Below are 21,781 nucleotides of genomic sequence, written 5' to 3' on the forward strand. Positions count from 1 at the left end.
GGACTATAAGTGCTTGCCTGTAGTCTAGATCCACTTTTGAAAATAGGGGTTATATAAGCTAATTTATGTTTAGCATATATCTCGCTCATATCTACACTTTGTCTTAGCAGTATTGCAAGCGGCTTCGCGATAGTGTCTGCAGTTTTTTTTTTAACAAAATCGCTGGAACTCCATCTGGTCCAGCCGCTGATCCATTTTTAATTTCTCTTATAGCCTGCACAATATCTGCTTCATTAATAACTATATCCGTTAGATATTCAATATTTTCTCCTCTCATTTTTGTTTCATTATTCTCGTTTGCAATTCTTGGCGTGAATTCACTCTTATATTTTTCTGTAAATATGTTGCATATTTCCTTTTTTTTTTGTTCGTTAACCGTCCTTCAGTTCTTAGAGGGCCTATTTCTAATCTCCCTTTATTCATCTTTTTTGTTTAAGAGTAAAGTACTTTGGGGTTTTCTTGATATTTTGAAGTGTCCTTTCTTCTAAGTTCCTTTTTACATTTTCTTTCGATTGTATAATCTTTTTTTCTGCATTTTCTCTCTTACTTTTTATTTCCATCATTTTCCATACATTTTTTTTCTTTTGCAAGATTTTTCTTCCACTTTCTAATTTTCTGAAATAAGATCCTTCTGTCTCTTGGTATGCATGTCTGATGTTTATTTTTTTTTTTGGTACATATTTTTCAACAATTTTCTCCAGTATTTTGTACAGTATATCCGTATTTACCTGTATATTATCAATTACTAATACATTTCTCCAATCTTTGTTCAATTCTTCATGTATTTTTAACCATTTTATATTCTTACCATAAAAATTTTATTTTCCATATCCTTCCCATCGTTTTATGCTTTGTTTATTTCTGCGTTCACTTGCTTTGGAATGGATTATTAATTCTATGACATTTTGGTCTGAAATTCCCGGGTTATACACTATTATTTCTTTAACATAATTCACCTCATTCACAAATACTAAAACTAGGACATTGTCCTTTCTTGTTGGAATGTGGTTTATTTGTTGCATATTATGTTCTAATAGCATATCTTGAAACTTTTCAAATTGCCTCTTATCTTCTGCCCTACTATTACTCTCTTTTTTTATTTTTCTTCCACTTTCTAATTTTCTTAAATAAGATCCGTCTGTCTCTTGGTATGCATGTCTGATGTTCATTTTATTTTTTTTTCGGTACATATTTTTCAACAATTTTCTCCAGTATTTTGTAAAGTATATACGTATTCACCGGTTTATTATCATTTACTAATATTTTTCTCCAATCTTTGTTCAATTCTTCATTTATTTTTTACCATTTTATATTCTTACCATAAAAATTATATTTTCCATATCTTTCCCATCGTTTTGTGCTTTGCTTATCTTTGCGTTCACTAGCTTTGGAATGGACTATTAATTCTATGACATTGTGATCTGAAATTCCTGTGTTATACACTATTATTTCTTTAACATAATTCACCTCATTCACAAATACTAAATCTAGGAAATTGTCCTTTCTTATTGGAATGTGGTTTATTTGTTGCACATTATGTTCAAATAGCATATCTTGAAACTTTTCAAATTGCCTCCTATCTTCTGCGCTACTATAAATCGATGTTTTATATGTATATATTAGATTAAAATAAATTCATTATAATTTAATTATAAGTTGTTAATACTTGTCCAACCTTTTGATCTTGTTTTAGTATTCAGTTTATTAATAAGCTAGTGTCATTCTTAGTTTGCTGAACTCTGTAAGAGAGTCATATGACTTCGCAGTTTTGTTTTTGTTTACCACCTTCTCCCTTGTATTAGTGAACTACTGAAGTGCCTTATCAACGATCGCTGTTTTTCTCTACTATGAGCTGTGTTGACTCGAGTGGAAGGCTTGATGGAATGGTGGTGATAAGTGACAGAGTTAGTTCGAGTTCCTCCTCACAGCCTGACGCTTTGCCACTTCATTTTGGTCACTTTTGGTGTTTTTGAATCACGTCCTTCGCTACTTTGTGTTTGTCACCCGCGGCATTCATCAGCCACGTCCCTTCCCTCGTTCGTCGTAGGATTTCCGAACGAGTTGGCCCGTATCTAGTGAGAACGGTGCGGTTTGCGGCGTGCGAGATCCGTTGACGTCCCGGATTCTCGGAGGTTACCACCCTCAGTGTTCCTGTGGCATTTTGGATTGCCTTCAGGCATTGCAGCTTAATCAAGGGCGTCACTGGCTTCTAAAATGTGGGGGGGGGGGGGGACATTGACAGGCGAGGCTGGCGAGCGCAGCGAGCCCTCACAGCTGGGGGGTCCGAGAAATCTTTTTAATTTATTACCTTTTTTGGTGCTTTTAAAGGCACCTGAGCAACATATTTCAGCAAAATACAAGACCTGTATCCTGCCTGAAATCTTGTTATAAGCCTTTTAATTTTGCATCTGTCTGTCAAGTTATACAAAATAATTTTAATATTTCTTAAATTCATTGGCCAAACATGATGACATTAAAGCTTTGAGTATGAAGTATTACCTTAGACCCTTTGTAATGATTAAGATATAAACACTATTATATTACTTGAAAATTTTAATAAAGCCTGATTAAATCAACATGCATGGTTTATTAAATGATTAATTCACATTATATGAAAGCAAGACTCATGTTGTTTCATTCAAATAAGATTATTATCATATCATTTAAAGTATTAAGACGAAAAATAACCTGTGTCAATCCTAGCAATTCTGTTAGTCAGAATCTACCAAAAATGGTCCTTCGTTTGTCTTCTGCTCGGATGAACTCCTCAGCAATTGCCTGTGGACTTAAGGTAGCTAGACGGTCACGATGTACATGGCAAATCATGAGGTGGTTAAGGCGTTGCTGACTCATACTGCTACGTAACCATGTCTTCAATCGTCTGAGAGCACTGAATGACCTCTCAGCTGTGCAGGAACTTGCTGGGGAGACAAGTAAAAGGCGTAACAATGCTTCTACCTGAGGAAACATTCGGCGAACTTCTGGTACCATATCTGCGAAGATCTTTCTATAATCTTCAACTGTTGACCCCTTAAATTGGTTGTGGAAGAAATCGAGTTGCTGATTCAGAGATTCATTGAGTTCTGGATACTTAGTGATAATTTCTGGCTTATGTGTCCCAGTCAACAGTACTGACGATAAATCTTGATACTCGGTGAGATCAGTGGAAGTGAAGTATTCTTTAATGTTCAGTACGGCAGCATCAATAACACTGAAGAACTCAACTCGATAAAACTCTTCAGCTGAGTCATGACAGTAGTTAGAGGCAAATCCTAATCCTTGGTCTAGCCTCTTTGGTATTTTTTTCTTTCTTGGAAGAGGAATTGCGTCTAGGTCACACAGATGGAGCTTCTGTTCTGCTTCTTCAAATAATCTCTTGAATTTGTGCTCGCATCGAAGTGACTGTAGGCTCTTTATGGTAACCTCTGCAGCTTCTAGCATTCCAGATACTGTCACTTTTGATCCTTGTAGGCTCTTGTTGAAGTTTTCTAGACATTGAATAAGAGGAAGTGATCCATATAATCCAAGTAGACATTCCCCTGAGGACAAACATTTGTACAAACCTGCTGCTCGGGATGCAGTTGTTGACCCTAACTCCTTTGCTGCCTCCTGGAGGGCAGCCAGTACATCAGGCTAATTATCTAATACTGCTTTCACTGCAGCATATCGTGTAAGCCACCGTGTAGGACATATTGGCTTCAAACTTGTTGGTGGAGGAGTGTTGAGATCATCTGTGTGAATATTAAGGTACATATGTTTGAACTTAACTGAACTTCTGTAGAGGGTGCCTAGCTCTTGAAGGTTGTCTAAAGCATTTTTTATGAAGAGAGAATTTGGTATGGCCTTGCTGATAATTAGGTGGGTAACATGAGCTCCACAATGCACATACAGAGCTAGTGGTTGCACCTTCTTTATCTCTGCCTGACAGCCTTTATATTTTTCTGACATGTTACTGGCACCATCATATGTTTGAGCCCGGAGGTGTTGAATTGGTAGTTGAAGAGATATAAGCGTGTCTTGCAGCATTTTACTAAGAAACACTCCTGTAGTTGCCGACACTTGGTACAATCCTAGTAGCTCTTCATGAACATTGAGTTTGTCATCGACATATCGCACACACACAGCCTCCTGTTCATTGCCTTGGATATCTTGGGTTCCATCAGTAATAAGGCCAAACTGTGTTGACGTTTGATTAACATCATTGCAGATTTTTCTAACTACAGCATTGGCCATTGTCTTCAATATTTCATTTTGGATTGGAACAGAAGTATATGAAACTTTGTTGGACAACCATACTTTAAGCTTTTTGTCATCCTCAGCCCTCAACTGCAAAAGTTTTGCAAAATTACCCTCTGAGGTTTCATGACCTCGGATGGCAAGGCCTTGCTCTGGTAGGTATTTCAGTGTGGTAATTATCTTAATTAGAGCAGCACGTGACTGGTGTTGATCATGCAAAAGTTTGCTGCATTTGTGGATTTTGTTTGTGATGTTGAGGGCCCCGGCCTTGAGAAGTAATTTCTGATATACATTCTCTGTTGTAGATATAAGACTTATAAGCAAATCTGTAAACAGACAGACAGACAAACCAACAAATAGACAAAAAATGACATGACAAAAACAATATACCCTTCATACTTCGTACGTTCGTTTATGGACTATTGGACTTAAGGCTTGGACAGTCTGACAGACATAAACAGACAAACCAACAAAGAGACAAAAAATGACATGACAGATGACAAAAACAATATACCCTTGTCCCTTGAGGCTTGATACTTCGTTTATGGACTTTAGGCTTGGTCAGAGACACACAAGCCAACAAATAGACAGAAAATTGCATGAAAAAATATACCCTTGGCATGGCTTAATATATCGTTTATGGACATTAAATTGTCTAGTTAAAGGTTAATGCCATGAGCATGGTGGTTTGGGGGGGCGAGTAACCTTGAAGGGTCGTAAGACCTGCTGTTGCTTGACTTCTATTGTAAACTCGAATTAAAAATTAATAGATAAATAACTCAGGCTCCCTCTGCAGTTTGCCTACGGCCCTACGCACGTATTTAAAGCCATGTACGGTATTTATACCTCGACCTACATATTCATTACCGGGCATATAAATAGTACAACCTATCACAATACCACAGATTTCGTTAAATATAAATGAACTGATATAAAACCTTGTTTTTTTTACCTGAAACATATGGCGTAAGCTTGTACTATTGAAACTCGAAGATCAGCTGATCGAATTGTGACCTATAGGCGGGAAAAATGTAAATAAACCATTTTAAAGAAAACGTTGATTATTGATAGAAAACGTTGATTATTGATATTTTTCTAGACCAACTAAAGTATTTTTGCACACGCACGGACATAATTTCTAGTTTCATCCCTTTAGCTGAATATTACATTGGTATAATCACCATAGTGAATACTAAAAATGTGGGGGGGACAAATGATACTATGTCCCCCCCACTTTGAAAAGTGGGGGGGACTTGTCCCCCCCGTCCCCCACCTGTTGACGCCCATGAGCTTAATCCAGTTGACCTGCTCATCAGCGTCAGTGAGTTCTTGGAACTCGTGGTGATAAGTAGGGCGGCATACTACAGGTATGAGATATCTTTATTGCTATCTACGATGATCGTGGATCGCCGAGTACCTGTAGATGTGCACGCCCTTGTTTGCAGTACGGTTTTCTGGACCTTGTATGGCCTGATGGGACAATCTACTGAAGCTTTTTGTGATGATTCTCTTTGTGTAAATTTGCAAGATTATTTTGATTTTGTAATTTATTGTTTATTAAGTTAAGTTTAACATTTAAGTTAGTTTGTTTGTGTTAGGTAGGAATAATATTAAGTTTCTCATTTATTTCCTCTTTCTTCCTTCTACCTATTTCAATTGATTAGGTTAGATTTTTCTGGCCAGTAATTTGAAAGGCAGCTGCCTGAAATGTCATATTTTAAATGTTCCTATTTCTTAGCTTAGGGTTTAATTCAGTTGTGGGTGATCTTTTAAAGATCTTATGGTTGGTTTTCCTTTGATTTGTATATTCATTTATTTTGGTTATTATCGTTACCAACCGTTACTTATTTTTTTGTGTGTAAATAAATATTGTAACTTTTGTTGAGGTGTTTGTTCTTTTGTTCCCAAGTTGCTGTGTTACATTTTTACTGACCGCAAATTCTGAGTAGAGACAAGAACTCTTGAAAGTATGGCCGTAAATACGGTCGTAACAGTATATATACAACCACTTTCTTCTATCCGTTCTTTCCAATCCATGAAAGGAAAGTTAAAATCTCCGGATAGGAGTATATTCCAGTCTTTATGGTTTCTACACATATCATCTATTTAATTCTATTAGTATGTCAAACTCCTTAGTATTTGGGGGTCTCTAAACTACAATATTCACTAATTTTTCATATTCAAATTCTACCGCAATCAATTCACATTCTGTGTTGCTGTATTTTCCACAGACTTTTCCTTGATTTATGTCTCTTCCATATATTGCGGTTCCCCCTTGATTCCTATTTGTTCTGTCTGATCTGTATGTTTGGAAACCCTTTATGTGGTCATCACAGCTAGTATCTTGGGAATACCATGTTCCACTTATATTTAATATATCTATTTTTTTCAATTTGGGTTAGTTCTTCTAAGAACTGTATTTTCCTTTTAGAGTTTCTCGTGACTAAACCCTGTGCATTCATCACTATTATGGCTTGTGTTTCATCCCCATTATTTAATATTGGTGATAATATGGATTCTCCCATGTTTCCTTCCTGTTGTGAGATGATGTTCTTTTCTTCATTTCCAGTAACTCTTCCATTAAAAAATCCAACTTTTCTATATATTATATTTGCTCTTTCACCTTCATATTTATTTTTGTGTGTATACCTGCAATTATCCCCATATCTGCACCAACCCCTGGCATTATAGATGCATTCTTTGTAGTTTGTCTCTAATTGTGCATATTTGGGTTGGAAGGCATCATATCTTGGGGCCTTTTGTGCATAGCGCGGTATATACTCGGGTTGTTTTTTTTTTTTCTTTTTCTTTTTTGCTTTCATTCTTCTTTTCTGTTTGCTTTTGAATTTTCTGACTTTCAATCATGGTTGCAGGATGCATATTTCAACAATTTATTTTTAATTTGCATCCTTTTCCTTCTATCAGGTTTTTGCATAGTTTTGGATGGAGATCTCGGCATTCGTCTCCATATCCGTCTAGATATGCCCATTTTCCATATATTTCATAATTATTGCATATTTTTAGATGCTTGTAGTAGCATCTTTCGCCAAATCTGCAATTTCCTCTTTTCAGTAAATTGCAGACTATGTCTTTCTTTTCTTTTTTTTGTCTTTTCTTGCTCTTCCCTAACTCTTCCCTAAAAGTATGTAGGTCTGGGTAGAGTCTCTTGGGTCTATTATTTGTTTCCATCTGATTATCTATTTCTTCGTAAGTATGTTGCTGAATGGCATCATGTGTTGTATCAATCATTTCCTCTGCATCCTTACCCATATCCTGTTTATCTTCTTCTTCTTCTTCTTCAAGTATCAGCAGATTCAGTCTCGACTTTATTATATTTTCTATCCAGACTAAGCATGTTGAGCAGAATACCTTTGTGTCTTTATTATTTATTTTTTGTTGCACTTCAGCGCAAGTAGGGTGAGTTGGTACATGACATGCATCGCATTTCCTTAATAATTTTCATGGATTAAGAATACTGCACCACATCTTACATGTATTGCACCATTTTGGCATTCTTTTTCGCAATGCATCAATCAGCATATTCACCATATTAGACTTTATATTCTTAAATGGAATGTGCTGATTGATGTAAACTTTCTTTACAAGTCTATTTATCACCTGGATCTTCTTTGGTCTTTTAATATCTTGATGATGTTTTCCACAGACTTTTTCCAGTTTGTTGGATCGTATTGTTTCAATATGTTTGAGAATATTTTTCCATCACACTGGTTGGAGCTTTGAGCGACCTCTGTTATCAAGAGGTCTAGTTCTTGTTGTGCCAAGTCATGGAATTTACTCTTGCCTTGCTTGTGTTATAGGCTGTCATCTTGTTCAGATTTTTAGTAATTCACAAGATAACTATGCTATGCCGACGTTTTATCCCACTGTTCTGACCTCAAACTAATCGCAGACTATTCACAAAAACTTGTAGCTATATTGCACTCGATAGCCTTTTGTTATTCGCGTTAAATCAGCTGATTTCTCGGATCACAAAATGGGACTCACTAGCATACAGTAACTCTCACTCTCAGAGAGAGAGAGAGAGAGAGAGAGAGAGAGAGAGAGAGAGAGAGAGAGAGAGAGAGAGAGAATAGAATCATCCCAAGCTGCTATCACACTATTACAAAGCAACTATTTCCGAAGCTCGTTCTCTTCATCCTGAGAGAGAGAGAGAGAGAGAGAGAGAGAGAGAGAGAGAGAGAGAGAGAGAGAGAGAGAGAGAGAGATAATATAATCAACCTAATCAGCAACAGACTTTCACAAGGCAACTGTTTCTGAAGCTCATTCTCTTGATTCTGAGAGAGAGAGAGAGAGAGAGAGAGAGAGAGAGAGAGACAGAGAGAGAGAGAGAGAGAGAGAGAGATAATATAATCATCCCAAGCAGCTATCAGACTATTACAAAGCAACTATTTCCGAAGCTTGCTCTCTTCATCCTGAAAGAGAGAGAGAGAGAGAGAGAGAGAGAGAGAGAGAGATAATCATCCTAAGCAGCAATCAGACTTTTACTAAGCAACTATTTCTGAAGCTCATTGTCTTGATCCTGAGAGAGAGAGAGAGAGAGAGAGAGAGAGAGAGAGAGAGAGAGAGAGAGAGAGAGAGAGAGAGAGATAATATGATCTTCCTAAGCAGGTATCAGACTTTTACAAAACAACTATTTTCAAAGCTCATTTTCTTGATCCTAGAGAGAGAGAGAGAGAGAGAGAGAGAGAGAGAGATAATATAATTATTCTAAACAGCTATTAGACTTTTACAAAGCAACTATTTCTGAAGCTCATTCTCTTGATCCCAGAGAGAGAGAGAGAGAGAGAGAGAGAGAGAGAGAGAGAGAGAGAGAGAGAGAGAGAGAGAGAGAGAGAGAGAGATAATATGATCATCCTAAGCAGCCATCAGACTTAAATAAACAACTATTTCCGAAGCTGATTCTCTTGATCTTGAAGAGAGAGAGAGAGAGAGAGAGAGAGAGAGAGACAGAGAGAGAGAGAGAGAGAGATAATATAATCATCCTAAGTAGCTATTAGACTTTTAACAACGCAGCTATTTCCGAAGCTCATTCTCTTGATCCTGAAGAGAGAGAGAGAGAGAGAGAGAGAGAGAGAGAGAGAGAGATATGATCATCCTCAGGGGCGTAACTAGGTGAGAATGGGCCCGTGGAATTTTCTTATAGTGGGCCCCATTACCTCATATATATATATATATATATATATATATATATATATATATATATATATATATATATATATATATATATTATAGGAGAGAGAGTAGAGAGATTGATTTGATATATCGTAGAACTGGTAGGCATAATAAATTGAAATATAATATGCAGGCATTGAAATATAATTACTAATTGTTAATACATACATAGCTTAGAAAAAAACATCTAAATTATATATTCTCAATAATGAATTAGATGAATACCCTTATGTAGGCCTATGCGGCCGTTACATTATTATATAATTACGATAGCTATAAAATGAAAATAAACACAACTTGGTCCAAAACATTTATACCATCATTAAATAAACAAATATACCTTATACATTCTAGAATTTTTTATTCCTTGCTTTCATCTCTGCAAATCTGTCAATAACTTTACTTAAGTTCAATTTACGCGCAGTTCCTTGTTCATTCGATAGAAGAGCTAGTCCTTCTAATCTTTCCTGTGCCATTGTACTTCGCAAATAGTTTTTAACAAGCTTTAGTTTGGAGAATGAACGCTCTGCACTTGCAGTTGTGACTGGAATAGTTAAAAACAATAGCATTGCATTGCAAACCTCAGGGAAACTGGCTGAAATAGAATGATTTTCTATGATCAACATATTAGCAAGGTCCTTAATACTAGAAACTTTGCTTATTTCTCCCTTCAGAGCAGGTCTCATGCTGAAAATTTCCTGTGTGGATGTTTCTGACACATCGTTGTGGTATTTTTTCACAGCTCTGAGTCAGTTAAATTATGCAATGAGATTGGTTCCAACACCGAGAATGATGAGACAACTTCATGCAAGCCAGTAAAACGGAAATTCAACTGAGTTGTGATGATGTCCAGAGTACGATAGTCAACAGTTACTCTACACAAACTCTCTGGATCTTCTAATCTTTGGTCTTCACAAAGCTCGCCAACATGTCTTATTACGGTACGAAGTCTCTTTTTCTCAAATTCTGGTCTGATTGACCACTTCTGGGCTATATCTGTTGCTTCTTTCTTTACATCCTCAAACTGATTTCTTAATCTGCACATCTCATCCATGCAAACCTTTAAGAGGTCTGCTGCCTTAGCAAGATCAACTGCTTTAGATTGCAAAATTTTTTATACTAAATTTATTGACTGTAAGATTTTGGACTGTAACGTCAAAAGGAATACAAAATTAAAATTTTCAAGACATTTATTTAGTGCAGTGGCTTCATTGCGTTCGTCTGCCTTAGAGCTGCATAATATTATTTGTGCTAGAGCTTTCTGCACATCACAGAATCGAACTTTGAGAGCAAATACCGCATCATAATGTCCAGCCCATCTAATTGGGTTTAACTTTTTAATAGTTACCCCTTTGTGAGTGCCTGATTCAGAAATTAAGCAAGATAATATGTCCCATCTCTTGATACTTAATCCAAAAATCACATAGACTCTTTGAACAAAATCATAAAACTGCGCCATTTCTGTCACATCCTTGACAGCATTATTAATCACCAAATTTAAATTATGAGCAGCACAATGAACATAAACTGCACTGGGTTCAACATCAATTATTTTTTTCTGCACACCTTTGTATATCCGCTTCATGTTACTAGCTCCATCATATCCTTGGCCACGACACCTTGAAATAGAAAGTCCTCTTTGTTTAATTATTTGCAAAATTTGTTCTGACAGTGCAGCTCCACTTTGGCCCTCAACCTTATGAAACCCTAAAAAAGACTCATTAATTTGTAGGGGTTTTGGCTTTCCATTATCATCATATTCTATGCTACAGTAACGGTATATTTCACACATCTGATCAATTTTGGAAATATCCCGTGTTGTATCTAACATTATGCTATAAAATGGAACTGCTTTAATGGCATAAGTAAGTTCTTTTTCAGTTTCCTTTGTAAGCAACCCAATGAGTTCATTTTGTATAATTGGGCTCATATACTTTGTTTTACCTTTAGGTTTACTGATTAATTCTGAAAGAACTGGATCATATTTAGAAAGCAACTCAATGATGCAAACGAAATTTCCACGTTTCCTTTCATCCTCATCATAATCACCTTCATCTTCTGCTTGTGTTCCTTCTTTGTGTCCAGGAAATGGCAAATTGCACATCGCTAATGTAAGAGTTACATTTAATAATCTGTCCAAAATCTAACGCCAGTATTTTTTCTCCTTTTGAAGATTACCTTCAAGTGCTTCACTCAAAGTTCCATGCAAGCGCCATTGTTCATACACTAGGCATGAATTATAGTGAATTTGGGATGATTCGTGCCTCCTCATACCCTCACCTATGTGTTTCCAGTCACAATAGCCATCAATCCATGTATCTTGAAATCTACTCGCTCCTCGATTAGCAAACAACCAACATGTCTCACAATAAGCCTTATCAAGAACAACTGAATAGCATAACCCCGACCTCTCAATTTTCACACCTGATTTGGACACTGCATGATAATATTTTCCAGAGAAAGAGCGACCTTCTGCATCCTTTTTGAAAGGGCCATTAGGCTTGCAATGTCCATGTGTAATGATAAATCGTTTTGTTTGGTCCTTCAAGTTTTGTTCCATAAAATGTCCTCGGTCTGTAGGCCACAACGATGTTATTGTGTCAAATAAGAGCTCAGGCGCATGGTCTTTTGAGGTACTAGGTTTACACTCATCTTCACAGGTATTGCCTAATATAGTGTCGGAAACTAGGTCAGAATCAGGCTTGCCAACTTCGTCTAATTTCTTTTCATCTGTATCAGTTGCTGTGTTTGTTTCAACTAAACTAGTACTAGTAGTAGGCATTTCCACACTAGTGACACTACTATTAGTATTTTCTCCAATAGCTTCACAACTGTTATTGTCCTTTGCATTTCCGTTAATCACTTCTACTGTTGGGGAAAATAAACCACTAATTTTTGGAAGCTTTGATGCCTTAATTTCATTTTCTTTTTTCTTTTTCCGCTTTTCACTGCCACTAAGATGTTTTTTGGGAGGCATGATATATCCGATTCACTGTAAATGAAAACTATTATTAATTGAGAAAATTATACTCTCTTATCATCTGATATACAAAAATTCTATTGTTTTTTTTTTTTTTTTTTTTTTTTTTTTTTTTTTGTATGGTGTTTTTACGTTGCATGGAACCAGTGGTTATTCAGCAACGGTACCAACGGCTTTACGTGACTTCCGAACAACGTCGAGAGTCAACTTCTATCACCAGAAATACATATCTCTCACTCCTCAATAGAATGGCCGAGAATCGAATCTGCGACCACCGAGGTGGGACGCAAACACCATATCGACCACGCCACTGAGGCCCTATAAAAAAATTTCGATTGATATCATTGTGAAGATATTAATTACATCTTTCTTCAATGCATTGTTCTTTCTATTACATTATTTGTATTGTGAGTCAAATATTAAAATCAAGTTCACAATTCGTAATCAACAAAATCTTTCATAAGGTGTAAGATAACTATCAGTTGTAGTCCACTTATAAAAGAATAGAATGTAAAACAATCACGAAACGCGAAAAACTTCTCTTACTTTTTCCTTTAAATGATCAAAAGATATTGGCGGTCACAGGCGGTGACAACTGACAAGCTCTGTTAACTGGTGTACACGGAGGCCAGGACTTAGACAGGAACATAACGCGTTCAAGCCAAGATCTCATACGGACCTGTAGTGTACGAATAGTAATACTCCCTATGACCTCATAACCCATAAAGGCCATCATATATATTAACAATATGTAATGTCTTCTCAGTTTCTGTTAAAAATAATTTACCAGTTTTATATTGAGGAATTTGAAATAATTTTTTTTTTCTAAATCACTAAAATATAACAGTAAGCAGTAGCATATTTTTTTTTCTTCTTTTTGCGGCCATGGGCCCATATCCCTTGGGTCCCTTGGCTCCCTTTCTGTGACTCTACGTCCATGGGCCCCTTTAACCATTATAGGCCCTGGGCCCGTGGCAGTTTGCCACCTCTGCCACCCAATTGTTATGCCTCTGATCATCCTAAGCAGCAATCAGATTTTTACAAAGCAACTATTTCCGAAGCTAATTCTCTTGATCCAGAGAGAGAGAGAGAGAGAGAGAGAGAGAGAGAGAGAGAGAGATATGATCATCCTAAGCAGCTATCAGACTTTCATAAAAACAACTATTTCCAAAGCTTACTCTCTTGATCCTGAGAGAGAGAGAGAGAGAGAGAGAGAGAGAGAGAGAGAGAGAGATAGAGAGAGAGAGAGAGAAATATAATATGATCATCTTAAGCAGCTATTAGTCTTTTACGAAACAACTATTTTCGAAGCTAATTCTCTTGATCTTGAAGAGAGAGAGAGAGAGAGAGAGAGAGAGAGAGAGAGAATATAATTATCCTTAGCAGCTGTCAGACTTTTACAAAGCAACTATTTCTGAAGCTCATTCTCTTGATCTTGAAGAGAGAGAGAGAGAGAGAGAGAGAGAGAGAGAGAGAGAGAGAGAGAGAGAGAGAGATGATCATCCTAAGCAGCAATCAGATTTTTACAAAGCAACTACTGTATTTCCAAAGCTAATTATCTTGATCCTGAGAGAGAGAGAGAGAGAGAGAGAGAGAGAGAGAGAGAGAGATAATATGATCATCCTAAGCAGCTATCAGACTTTTATAAAACAACTATTTCCAAAGCTCATTCTCTTGATCCTGAGAGAGAGAGAGAGAGAGAGAGAGAGAGAGAGAGATAATATGATCATCCTGAGCAGCTATCAGACTTTTACAAAATAACTATTTCCAAAGTTAATTCTCTTGATCCTGAGAGAGAGAGAGAGAGAGAGAGAGAGAGAGAGAGAGAGAGATATGATCATCCTAAGCAGCAATCAGTCTTTTATAAAGCAACTGTTCCCGAAGCTAATTCTCTTGATGTTTGGGTTCCCCCAGGTCCCTCAGTGTGAGGCACCTCGTATATCCACCAGAGAGTTGCTTATGCATCTTCCGGTGTATTTTGAATCTTCCAGTCTTGGATGGTCTGGGATGCATGTTAGGTATTTATCGAGCTTATTCTTAAACACATCTACGCTCACTCCTGATATGTTTCTTTGATGAGCTGGCAGCGCATTAAATAGTTGTTGCAGTATCGACGCTGGTGCGTAGTGGATTAATGTCTTTTGCGCCTTCCTTACTTTTCCTGATATAGTTTTGGGAACTATTAATCTACCTTGGCTTGCTCTTTCTGAAATCTTTAGCTCCATGATGTTTTCAGTAATTCCTTCGATTTGCTTCCATGCTTGTATTATCATGTAGCGTTCTTTTCTCCTTTCTAGACTGTACAGTTTTAAAAATTGCAGTCTTTCCTAGCAGTCAAGGTCCTTAACTTCTTCTATTCCAGCAGTAAAGGATCTTTGTACACTCTCTATTTGTGCAATATCCTTTTGTTAGTGTGGGTACCATATCATATTGCAGTACTCGAGTGTACTACGTACATAAGTTTTGTAAAGCATAATCATGTGTTCAGATTTTCTTGTTTTAAAGTGTCTGAATATCATCCCAAATTTTGCTTTACATTTACCCAACAGTGTTGCTATTTGGTCGTTGCATTACATATTCCTGTTTAACATTACACCAAGGTCTTTAATTGCTTCCTTGTTTGTGATTGTCTCGTTATTAGGTCCCCTGTATGCATATACTATTCCTAATCTGTTTCCATATTTTATTGATTTAAATTTACCGGAGTTAAATACCATCCTATTTATCTCCGCCCATTCATATATTTTGTTTAGATCTCTTTGTAATGAGTTCCTATCTTCATCACAAGTAATTTCTCTACTTATTCTTGTGTCATCGGCGAAACTTCTCACTACAAAGTTTTTAACATTACAGTCTATTTATAAGATCATAATAACAAACAGCAGTGCAGCTAATACTATACCCTGTGGCACGCCAGATATTACTTGATCTTCATCTGATTTCTCGTCATTTGCAACCACTACCTATTTTCTGTTTTGCAGAAATTCTTTTACCCATTTTTCTATCTTTCCCACTATATTATGCTTTCTCATTTTTTCTCTAATATATATTATAGTCTACCTTGTCAAAGGCTTTTGCAAAATCTAGATAGATCACATCTATGTGTTTTTCATTTATCATATTTTTGTATATGTTTTCATAGTGTGCTATCAGTTGGGTTTTTGTACTTTTTACGGGCATAAAACCATGTTGACCTATATTGAAAAAATTAGTTTTAACCAAATGATTCATTATTTTCTTTTTTATTACCCTTTCATACACTTCCATAATATGTGATGTTAGACTAACAGGTCTATAATTGCTTGCCTGTAGTCTTGATCCACTTTTGAAAATAGGGGTTATATAAGATAATTTATGTTTAACACATACCTCACTCATATCTACACTTTGTCTTAGCAGTATTGCAAGCGGCTTCGCGATAGTGTGCGCAGTTTTTTTAACAAAATCGCTGGAACTCCATCTGGTCCGGCCGCTGATCCATTTTTAATTTCTCTTATAGCCTGCATAATATCTGCTTCATTAATATCTATATCTGTTAGATAATCATCATTTTATTCTCTCATTTCCGTTTACTTATTCTCATTCGCAATTCTTGGCGTGAACTCACTCTTATATTTTTCTGCTATGTTGCATATTTCCTTTTTTTTTATTCGTTAACCGTCCTTCAGTTCTTAGAGGGCCTATTTCTAATCTCCCTTTATTCATCTTTTTCGCATAGGAGTAAAGTACTTTGGGTTTTTTCTGATATTTTGAAGTGGCCTTTCTTCTAAGTCCCTTTTTTCATTTTCTTTCGATTGTATAATCTTTTTTTCTGCATTTTCTATCTTACTTTTTTATTTCCATCATTTTCCATACATTTTTTCTTTTGCAAGATTTTTCTTCCACTTTCTAATTTTCAGAAATAAGATCCTTCTGTCTCATGGTATATATGTCTGATGTTTATTTTTTTTTTTTTCGGTACATACTTTTCAACAAATTTCTCTAGTATTTTGTACAGTATATCCGTATTTACATGTATATTATCACTTACGAATATATTTTTCCAATCTTTGTTCAATTCTTCATTTATTTCTGACCATTTTGTATTCTTACTATAAAAATTATATTTTCCACATCCTTCCCATCGTTTTGTCCTTTGTTTATGTCTGCGTTCACTTGCTTTGGAATGGACTATTAATTCTATGACATTGTGGTCTGAAATTCCCGTGTTATACACTATTATTTCTTTAACATAATTCACCTCATTCACAAATATTAAATCTAGGACATTGTCCTTTCTTGTTGGAAAGTGGATTATTTGTTGCATATTATGTTCTAATAGCATATCTTGAAACTTTTCAAATTGCTTCTCATCTTCTGCGCTACTATTACTCTATTTTTTACATGTATATATACAACCATTTTCTTCTATCGGTTCTTTCCAATCCACGAAAGGAAAGTTAAAATCTCCGGATAGGAGTATATTCCAGTCTTTATGGTTTCTACATATGTCATCTATTTTTTTCTATTATTATGTCAAACTCCTTAGTATTTGGGGGTCTGTAAACTGCAATATTCACTAATTTTTCATATTCAAATTTTACCGCAATCAATTCACATTCTTTGTTGCTGTATTTTTCACTGACTTTCCCTTGATTTATGTCTCTTCCATATATTGCGGTTCCCCCTTGATTTCTATTTGTTCTGTCTGATCTATATGTTTGGAAACCCTTTATGTGGTCATCACTGCCAGTCTCTTGGGAATATCATGTTTCACCTATATTCAATATATCTATTTTTTCAATTTGGGTTAGTTCATCTAAGAACTCTATTTTCCTTTTAGAGTTACTCGTGACTAAACCCTATACATTCATCACTATTATGGTTTGTGTTTCATCCCCATTATTTGATATTGGTAATGATATGGATTCTCCCATGTTTCCTTCCTGTTCTGAGATGATGTTCTTTTCTTCATTTCCAAGAATTCTGCCATGAAGAAATCCAACTTTTCTATCATATTTGCTCTTTTGCCTTCATATTTATTTTTGTGTATACCTTCAATTATCCCCATAACTGCACCGACCCCTGGCATTATAGATGCATTCTTCGTAGTTGGGCTCTAATTGTGCATATATGGGTTGAAAGGCATCATATCTTGGGGCCTTTGTGCATATCGCGGTATATACTCGGCTTGTTTTTTGTTTCTTTTTTTGTTTCATTTTTCTTTTCTGTTTGCTGAGTTTTCTGACTTTCATTCATGGTTGCGGGATGCATATATCGACAAGTTTTGTTAAATTTTTATCCTTTTCCTTCTATCAGGTTTTTGCATATTTTTGGATGAAGATCCCTGCATTCGTCTCCATATCCGTCTATATACGGACATTTACCATATATTTTATGATTATGGCATATATTTCGATGCTTTTAGTGGCATATTTCGGTAAAAATACAATTCCCTCTTTTCAGTGAATTGCAGACTATATCTTTCTTTTCTTTCTTTTCTTGTTCTTGCTCTTCCCTATAAGTATGTAGGTCCGGGTAGAGTCTCTTGGGTCTATTATTTGTTTCCATCTAATAATCTTTCCTTCTTAAGTATGTTGTTGAATGGTACCATATGTATTATCAATGATTTCTTCTGCATCCTTACACATATCCTGTTCATTTTTCTCTTCTTTTTCTTCTTCTTCTTCCTCGTTTTTTATCTTCAACTATTGGCAGATTCAGTCTCGACTTAATTATATTTTCTATCCAGACTAAGCACGTTGAGCAGAATACCTTTGTGTCTTTATTTTTTATTTTATGTTGCACTTCAGCGCAAGTAGGATGTGTTAGTACATGACATACATCGTGTTTCCAGATCAGCTGATGTGGATTAATAATGGAATGCCACATCTTACATGTATTGCAACATTTTTGCATTCTTTTTCCCAATGCATCAATAAGCATATTCACCATATTAGACTTCTTATTGTTCTTTGATGGAATGTGTTGATTGATGTAAACTTACTTTCTTTATAAGTCTGTCACCTGCATCTTCTTTGGAATTTCTTCTATTATTTTGATGATGTGTTCTGCAGACTTGCTTCAGTTTGTTGAATCATATTGTTTCAATGTGTTTGAAAATATTTTTCCGTTGGAGCTACTAGCAACCTCGGTTACCAAATCGTCTAGTTCTTGATGCACCAACTCATGGAATTTACTCTTGCTGATTGCACCAATATCCCTCCAAGCTTTGCCTGTGTTAAAGAGCGCCATCTTGATCATATTTTCATTAATTCACAACATAACTATGCTATGCTGACGTTTTATCCCACTTTTCTAACCTCAAACTAATAGCCGACTATTCACGAAAACTTGTAGCTATATTGCACTTGATAGCCTTTTGTTAGCCGTGTTAAATCAACTTAATTATCGGATCACACAAGTCATACAGAAACACTTGAGAGAGAGAGAGAGAGAGAGAGAGAGAGAGAGAGATAATATGATCATCCTAAGCAGCTGTCAGACTTTTACAAAACCACTATTTCTGGAGATCATTCTCTTGATCCTGGAGAGAGAGAGAGAGAGAGAGAGAGAGAGAGAGAGAGAGAGAGATAATATGATCATCCTATGCAGCAATCAGACTTTTACAAAGCAACTGTTTCCAAAGCTCATTCTCTTGATCCTGAAGAGAGAGAGAGAGAGAGAGAGAGAGAGAGAGAGAGAGATAATATAATTATCTTAAGCAACTATCAGACTTTTACAAAACATCTATTTCCGAAGCTCATTTTCTTGATCCTGAAGAGAGAGAGAGAGAGAGAGAGAGAGAGAGAGAGAGAGAATATGATCATCCTACGCCGCAATCAGACTTTTACAAAGCAACTGTTTCCGAGGCTCATTTTCTTGATCCTGAAGAGAGAGAGAGAGAGAGAGAGAGAGAGAGAGAGAGAGAGAGATAATATGATCATGCTGAGCAGCAAACAGACTTTTACAAAGCAACTATTTCCGAAGCTCATTCTCTTGATACTGAAAAGTGAGAGAGAGAGAGAGAGAGAGAGAGAGAAAGAGAGAGAGAGAGAGAGAGAGAGAGATAATATGATCATCCTAAGTAACAATGAGACTTATACAAAACTACTATTTCCAAAGCCCATTCTCTTGATCCTGAAGAGAGAGAGAGAGAGAGAGAGAGAGAGAGAGAGAGAGAGAATATGATCATCCTACAGCAGCAATTAGACGTTTACAAAGCAACTATTTTTTAAGCTCATTCTCTTGACCCTTAAAGAGAGAGAAAGAGAGAGAGAGAGAGAGAGAGAGAGAGAGAGAGAGAAAGAGAGAGAGAGAGAGAGAGAGAGAGATAATATAAATATCCTAAGCAGCTATCAGACTTGTACAAACTAACTAATTACGAAGCTCATTCTCTTGATCCTGAGAAGAGAGAGAGAGAGAGAGAGAGAGAGAGAGAGAGAGAGAGAGAAATAATATAATTATCTTAGGCAACTATCAGACTTTTACAAAACATCTATTTCCGAAGCTCATTCTCTTGATCCTGAAGAGAGAGAGAGAGAGAGAAAGAGAGAGAGAGAGAGAGAGAGAGAGAGAGAGAGAGAGAAATAATACGATCATCCTAAGCAGCAATGACACTTATACAAAACAACTATTTCCAAAGCTAATTCTCTTGATCCTGAAGAGAGAGAGAGAGAGAGAGAGAGAGAGAGAGAGAGAGAGAATATGATCATCCTAAGCAGTAATCAGACTTTTACAAAGCAACTATTTTTGAAGCTCATTCTCTTGATCCTTAAAGAGAGAGAGAGAGAGAGAGAGAGAGAGAGAGAGAATATGATCATCCTAAGCAGTAATCAGACTTTTACAAAGCAACTATTTTTGAAGCTCATTCTCTTGATCCTTAAAGAGAGAGAGAGAGAGAGAGAGAGAGAGAGAGAGAGAGAGAGAGAGATAATAAATTATCCTAAGCAGCTATCAGACTTGTACAAAGAAACTGTTTCCAAAGCTCATTCTCTTGATCCTGAGGAGAGAGAGAGAGAGAGAGAGAGAGAGAGAGAGAGAGAGTATTATTATAATCATCGTAAGCAGGTATCAGACTTTTACAAGAAAACTATTTCCAAAGCTCATTCTCTTGATCCTGAAGAGAGAGAGAGAGAGAGAGAGAGAGAGAGAGAGAGATAATATGATCATCCTAAGCAACAATGAGACTTTTACAAAACAACTATTTCCAAAGCCCATTCTCTTGATCCTGAAGAGAGAGAGAGAGAGAGAGAGAGAGAGAGAGAGAGAGAGAGAGAATATGATCATCCTACAGCAGCAATTAGACGTTTACAAAGCAACTATTTTTTAAGCTCATTCTCTTGACCCTTAAAGAGAGAGAAAGAGAGAGAGAGAGAGAGAGAGAGAGAGAGAGAAAGAGAGAGAGAGAGAGAGAGAGAGAGATAATATAAATATCCTAAGCAGCTATCAGACTTGTACAAACTAACTAATTACGAAGCTCATTCTCTTGATCCTGAGAAGAGAGAGAGAGAGAGAGAGAGAGAGAGAGAGAGAGAGAGAGATAATATAATTATCTTAGGCAACTATCAGACTTTTACAAAACATCTATTTCCGAAGCTCATTCTCTTGATCCTGAAGAGAGAGAGAGAGAGAGAGAGAGAGAGAGAGAGAGAGAGAAATAATACGATCATCCTAAGCAGCAATGACACTTATACAAAACAACTATTTCCAAAGCTAATTCTCTTGATCCTGAAGAGAGAGAGAGAGAGAGAGAGAGAGAGAGAGAGAATATGATCATCCTAAGCAGTAATCAGACTTTTACAAAGCAACTATTTTTGAAGCTCATTCTCTTGATCCTTAAAGAGAGAGAGAGAGAGAGAGAGAGAGAGAGAGAGAGAGAGAGAGAGAATATGATCATCCTAAGCAGTAATCAGACTTTTACAAAGCAACTATTTTTGAAGCTCATTCTCTTGATCCTTACCTTACCTTACCTTGCCTTATTTTTTGTTTGGGTTCCCCCAGGTCCCTCAGTGTGAGGCACCTCGTATATCCACCAGAGAGTTGCTAATACATCTTCCAGTGTATTTTGCATCTTCCAGTCTTGGATGGTCTGGGATGCATCTTAGGTATTTATCGAGCTTATTTTTAAACGCATCTACGCTCACTCCTGATATGTTTCTTAGATGAGCTGGCAGCACATTAAATAGTCGCTGCATTATCGATGCTGGTGCGTTGTGGATTAATGTCCTGTGCGCCTTTCTCAGTTTACCTGGAATGCTTTTTGGCACTATTAATCTACCTCGGCTTGCTCTTTCTGATACTTTAAGCTCCATGATGTTTTCAGCAATTCCTTCTATTTGCTTCCATGCTTGTATTATCATGTAGCGTTCTCTTCTCCTTTCTAGACTGTAT

The 21,781-nt window shown here is 36.4% G+C and overlaps 2 protein-coding genes across 2 annotated transcripts; both read right to left on the reverse strand.

Annotated features, from left to right (window-relative positions):
- Nucleotides 1-2,715: 2,715 nt before the first annotated feature.
- LOC137657388 (zinc finger MYM-type protein 1-like) lies at nucleotides 2,716-3,441 on the reverse strand. The gene has a single exon (XM_068391725.1). The coding sequence runs from the start codon at nucleotides 3,439-3,441 to the stop codon at nucleotides 2,716-2,718; it is 726 nt and encodes a 241-aa protein (XP_068247826.1).
- A 192-nt stretch (nucleotides 3,442-3,633) lies between these two features.
- LOC137657389 (zinc finger MYM-type protein 1-like) lies at nucleotides 3,634-12,406 on the reverse strand. The gene is made up of 3 exons (XM_068391726.1): nucleotides 12,220-12,406; nucleotides 10,315-10,521; nucleotides 3,634-4,562 (listed from the first exon to the last, which is right to left on the reverse strand). Exons 1-3 carry the CDS (start codon nucleotides 12,404-12,406, stop codon nucleotides 3,634-3,636), a joined length of 1,323 nt encoding a protein of 440 aa, XP_068247827.1.
- Between the last annotated feature and the right edge of the window lie 9,375 nt (nucleotides 12,407-21,781).

Source organism: Palaemon carinicauda, chromosome 18 (assembly GCF_036898095.1).
Source record: "Palaemon carinicauda isolate YSFRI2023 chromosome 18, ASM3689809v2, whole genome shotgun sequence".
Lineage (NCBI taxonomy): Eukaryota > Metazoa > Arthropoda > Malacostraca > Decapoda > Palaemonidae > Palaemon > Palaemon carinicauda.